At 27.4% G+C, this 6,000-nt stretch overlaps 1 protein-coding gene across 1 annotated transcript; it reads left to right on the top strand.

Moving 5' to 3' along the window:
- The first annotated feature begins 651 nt into the window (after positions 1 to 651).
- On the top strand, positions 652 to 4,354 carry MIOX (myo-inositol oxygenase). Its single transcript, NM_001247664.1, has 9 exons — positions 652 to 688; positions 1,329 to 1,470; positions 1,599 to 1,680; positions 2,132 to 2,336; positions 2,644 to 2,756; positions 3,085 to 3,277; positions 3,960 to 4,038; positions 4,125 to 4,206; positions 4,316 to 4,354. The coding sequence occupies exons 1-9, from the start codon at positions 658 to 660 to the stop codon at positions 4,340 to 4,342; spliced, it is 954 nt and encodes a 317-aa protein (NP_001234593.1). The 5' UTR covers positions 652 to 657; the 3' UTR covers positions 4,343 to 4,354.
- The last annotated feature ends 1,646 nt before the right edge of the window (positions 4,355 to 6,000 follow it).

Below are 6,000 nucleotides of genomic sequence, written 5' to 3'. Positions count from 1 at the left end.
TGTTCGACATCTACTATATATGCATAAAATATTATCTTAACCATGTATAAATAGTATAATTTTCCGTCAAAAGTGACTCTGCCCCTGCTGGTTTGAGGTAAAGACGCTCTGTAATAAAGACGATTATGTACCTACGGTACTCGAATTTGAAACCTCTGATTATGGATGAAGGAATATTTATCATTCTACCACAATTCTTATTGGTGAATCGTACGTATTAATATAAATATAAGACACGTAAATTAAAACAGAGAATACGATGTTTGGTTGTTCCAACACGCGCTTGTGAAACGAGTGAATGAAATGACGGTGACGTAAATAGTTGATATTTTGAACGGGTATTAGGGATATTATAATATAATATTTATAATAACTTTTATTTATTTATTTTTTCAGTTAAGGACTCAAAGATTTTAAAATATCTAAATTTGGAAATTTTAAGGAGTTGCTAGATTTTCTTTTGAGGACTCCACTGATTAAATGGTTTCTTTTCAGGACTCTAAAATATTCTAAATTTCATGCTAAGGACAATTTTAATTTGGACACTATAAATACCCATAAATTCTTTTTCAATATCATTCACATCATACAATAACACAAGCAAAATCTAATTTGTTAATTTTTGTTGATTTTATTTTATTATTATTTTGTGAGAAAATGACTATTCTCATTGAGCAGCCTGAATTTGGTATGTTATAATAATCCTTACTACTTTTTTATTTTTTAAAGAATTATATGAATTTATATTATGAATGAAATGATGTTTAGTTTTTGGATGTGTTGTTCGAATTATCCAAAAATAATAGAGTTTTTATGGTTCAATACTTTTTATTTAAAAATCAGTCTGTGACCCGTCCTTCGGATCAATCGCAATCTTTAAAATTCGGTGAAAAATGGGTCCGTCCCTCTACTCTTTCCCATTTAAATTTCAGGCTCCATTTTGCATGGCGTGAGACTTGAATAGTGACCTAAATCACAAATTCTTCACTTTTTGCCACTGGAGCTACGTCTGGGGACTCCCCTCCCCCCCCCCCCTCTCAATAAATCACAAATCCTTCACGGTTATAAAGAGATTTGACTGAATAAATTTTAATACTTTAGACACATTTCAGTCAATAACATCTATAATCAAATCTCTCCGAACGCTATTGTTGTTTTGATACCTTTTTGTTTCTAGAGCGAAATATCATATAGAAAAATGTAACATATCGCGAAAAATATTAATTAACAAAATATTATAAATAGTAATCGTTATAGAAAAATTTGACTGTATATATTTTTTATTAATATTATATATGGATTTTTTTTTTCTTTTAAAAATTTGATAGGATCACAAGTGGAGGAGAAAAAAGTCTCATTCAATGCCAATGAACTTATTTTGGATGGTGGATTTATGGTACCAAAGACATTGTCTTCTCAAGATGAAATATTTGAAGTGCCAGACATAAATGCATTTGGTCAATCATTTAGGTACTTCTATTATTTTATCGTTCATTTTTAATAAGAGATCTTTGATTCGAGTTTAAATTATATATTAAAACTCAAAATGATTTGATTTAAGTGGAACCTAATTTTTTTAAGTTATATGTTTTTTGTAGGGATTATAATGTAGAAAGTGAGAGACAAAAATCAGTGGAAGAATTTTATAGGGTTCAACACATTAATCAAACATATGACTATGTAAGTTCAATGCCTTCTTTTTATAACGATGTCGTTTATTTTGATAAATACATATGATATATGATATAATATAACATAAAAATTGATTCTAAAAAGTATTTGATTGTTATAGAAAAATTTGAAGCGTTGTTTTCCATGACCTTTTCTTACTTTATTGAACTATGTCGTTTATTTGATAAATATATATGATGTAATATAACATAAAAATTGATTCTAAAAAGTATTTGATTGTTATAGAGAAATTTGAAGCGTTGTTTTTCATGACCTTTTCTTACTTTATTAAACCATCTTATTTATGATGTTTGAAATCGTTGTATATATTTTCATGTAATACTATATTATTCTTGATCCAGAAGTAACAAAAAAATTCATCTTTTCATTAAACGGTGTTGTTTATTTAACCATGATTTACATAATGAATTTTGATTTATTTTTTTTTGTAAAATTATAGGTGAAAAAAATGAGAAAAGAATATGGAAAATTGAACAAAATTGAAATGAGTATTTGGGATTGTTGTGAACTTTTGAATGATGTAGTTGATGATAGTGATCCTGATTTGGATGAACCACAAATTGAGCATTTGTTACAAACTGCTGAAGCTATTAGAAAAGATTATCCAAATGAAGATTGGCTTCATTTGACCGGCCTCATTCACGGTATTTTTTCTGTTTCAATTTATGTAGCGAGTTCAAAATATAAAGTTTTAATTAGTAGTACTTCTTATATATATTGCGTAATAATAGTTGATAATTCAAAATATACAGTTGGCTTATATTCCTTTTTGTTTTGTATTTATTTATTTGAGCTGAAGCTATATTGAAAAATAACTTTTTTTATCCTCGTAAGATAGGATTTAGAGTGCATACGTGTTATTTTTCTCAGATTTCACTTATAAAATTTTATTAAATATGTTATTATCATCAGTATGCATAATTTAAATTCGATTTTTATTTTGAACCGTAGACCTAGGTAAAGTACTTCTTCATCCAAGTTTTGGAGGGCTTCCTCAATGGGCTGTTGTTGGAGACACATTTCCTCTTGGTTGTGCTTTTGATGAATCAATTGTTCACCACAAGGTATACTACCAAATACTTTTGTTGATATTATAGTATCGGAATTAGAATTTTTATTATACTCTAAAAATTAAAAAAAAAGAAGAAGGTAAATAGATATAGAAAATCAAAGGACATAAAAGAAATTACGACTTTATATATACAGTATAATTTTCGTCAAAAAAAAATTGATTAACCCTCTTGCACCCTTTACTTTTTCTAGCTGATATACATAGATAATACACTAATTATACACTAATTATACATAACAATTATGTATATGACATGAATTATACATGTATTATACATTCGTCGATATTTTTTTTGAATTATTTTTCTTTTTATCATGCAGTATTTTAAGGAAAATCCAGACATCAACAACAATATTTATAATACAAAAAATGGTGTATATGAAGAAGGTTGTGGACTTGACAAAGTTGTTATGTCATGGGGACATGATGATTATATGTATTTAATTGCAAAGGAAAATAAAACTACTCTTCCTTCTGCTGCTTTATTTGTCATACGTTACCACTCTTTCTATGGTAAGATTTTTTTAAATTTTCGTATCGATATTTACTGACTCGATTAATTTAAATTTTAGTCATAAAAGATTCATTGTAAGGGTGGGGGGAAGGGATTAGAAATACTTGCAATATATGAATCTGTTAAATCATATCGCAATTGAAAGGTGGGGGAAGGGATTAGAAATTCTTGCAATATATGAATCTGTTAAATCATATCGCGATTGAAATTTTACTCTTGAGCAAACTGAAAATTCTGGTCGGTTCTAAAAATGAGAAAATAGTCTAATATTTTATTAGTCTAAGCAATGGTGGAGTCAGAATTTTCAATAAGGGGGTTTAAAATTCGAAGGAGTAAACATATGGACTAGTCGAAGGGGGTTCGACATCTATTATATATATTTAAAAAATAATTTTAATCATGTATATATAGAAATATTTTTCGCGTAAGGGTGTTCGAATGAACCACCTCAAGACACGTTAGCTCCGCCCCTGAGTCTAAAGGTGCGCTAAAAGAGAAAGATTTATGTAAATAAATTGAAATGCGTTCAGTTAGATGTAATTATCTTTTGAGTGATATAATTATAGAAATATTTTTTTACATCATCAGTATATTGTTGAATTTAAATATTTTTAAATTTATTCTTGATATTCTGATTTATTAATGTGAACTAACTTTATTTTTAAAAATATTTTTTTATAGCATTACATAGATCAGGAGCATATACACACTTGATGAATGAGGAGGACAAAGAGAACATGAAGTGGCTCAACATTTTTAAGTAATTATTATTTTTTATTTTAATTTTATTAATTATATATTTATTTTGAACAATTTTTTTCTTATGATTTACAAATTTAAATGCAGTAAATATGATTTATATAGCAAGAGTAAAGTTCGAATTGATGTGGAAAAAGTCAAGCCATACTATCTCTCTCTTATCGAAAAGGTAAAGTGTTTTTTCGATAGATATCAAATTACCTAAAAAATAACTTATAAAATTGAAAAATTAATAACTCGATAATTTTATTAACAATTTTTTTGTTAATGTAATGCAGTATTTTCCAACAAAGCTGAGGTGGTAATTGAATCCATGGTGGCAGAGTAGAAATATATAATAATTAATTGTTATTTTTAATTATAGAGAAAAAAATATTTTTAGCTATATTTCATACTCATTTACGTTGATTATTAAATTAAAATATTTATCTTTACGAATTGTAATTTTCTAATTTTTTTTGGAAATGTATTTCTTTCGTTTCATTCACAAATAAATTCTATTGAGATTTTACGGTCTTATATATAATCTGTTAAATTAAATAACTTTTTTAATAGTACATGGAAGATTCAAAAAAATAGATAGCAAACATAGTATATTAATGTTTACTTTTTTTATCTGTTAAAATAAATCGTTAATGACTAAAGTCCATGATAGTTATTTTATTTGTTTTGATTATTTACGATGTTTACAAATAAAAGAATCGAGAAATCAAATTAATAATGCACAAATCCGAATCAAACTGATTAATGCATACCCCTACTCTAATGATAGGCGTAAAAATATTAAGTATGTCATAGCGTAACGATAAAATTACATTATATTCCTACTCTTAAAATTCAATAATTGTGTTGCTTCAAATCCTAGGCCCAATCCACTATAATCAGCCCAGTTAAACTCGGGCCCAATTAGAAACCAAACTAAGCCCATTTGACCCAAACTTAACTGGGCTGGTTCTGAGCTAGTCAGGCCCAAAGTGGAGAATTTGGTAAGAATTAAAGTAAAATAAATAGTTGAGACTTAATAGAGTTTTTTATTTTATTTTTATACTGTGTCCGATACTTTTATCGGAGTCTGAATGATTCTAAGTTGTGTCGGATAGAAGTTAAACCTCCCCATTTTAAAAATCAAAACTTGAACTCGAGACCTCTTTGTAAGGAAGAATCAACCTCACTACTACGCAACATCCTTTGGTGTTGACAATGTAATAGAGCTGCAGTTAGTATCATGCGTTTATCTTAAGTCTCGAATTTAGTGTAATATCAAATGCGAGTAAATTTTTATCAGAAAAAATATATTGGACATCAAGATTATGATCATTTGTCACGTGCGTGTGATAAAATTTTCCAGCTTGTAATTAATAGTGTCTAAGCCTCTATGGGTGACAAAGTTAGTCTAGCTATTCAAATAAGATGCCTAACCTCTCCTTCTTCGTCAATGGCTATCGTGCCTAACTTTTGAAATTGAGTTACTTTTCTTTTGGATTAATAAAATATTTTTTATTTGTTAAATCAGTTCATTTTGATATGTTTTATTCCATTAATCTAAACGTTGAGCTAATTTGTACTAAAAATGTATAGCTCAAAGCTACCAACGAGAAATTTAATATGTTATATATAATCAATTTGCCATGTTGACTTAATCGAAATAACTTTTGGGGCGAATCTATAATCTATCTATTTATTAATTTAATTGATTTAACCTGTTTGAATTTAACAACTCAATATTTAATAACCTAATTTATTTATTTTCATTTTTTGATGGATGTGGGCAACTTCATGGTGATTTTGTCCAAACTATAAAATGTGTGATGTGACCAAATATTATTCATATACAAATTATGACCATATGTGGAGATATTTTTGACAAAAAAAGTATAAAGTTGGCCAATCACATATATTTGCGTCCTACAAATATATTACAATTAATAATATGTTGCTTATGTATTTATACGAGTAAAATCTG

The sequence above is a fragment of the Solanum lycopersicum genome, chromosome 12 (genome assembly GCF_036512215.1).
Source record: "Solanum lycopersicum chromosome 12, SLM_r2.1".
NCBI classification, from domain to species: Eukaryota; Viridiplantae; Streptophyta; class Magnoliopsida; order Solanales; family Solanaceae; genus Solanum; species Solanum lycopersicum.
This window is presented reverse-complemented; position numbering and strand designations above follow the sequence as displayed.

Bases quoted from the DNA above. Each gene is read 5' to 3' on its own strand.
- MIOX (NM_001247664.1), top strand. From the start codon at position 658: ATGACTATTCTCATTGAGCAGCCTGAATTTG. The intron at 689-1,328 runs GTATGTTATAAT...AAAATTTGATAG, and splicing joins CATTGAGCAGCCTGAATTTG to GATCACAAGTGGAGGAGAAA. The intron at 2,337-2,643 runs GTATTTTTTCTG...TTTGAACCGTAG, and splicing joins TTTGACCGGCCTCATTCACG to ACCTAGGTAAAGTACTTCTT.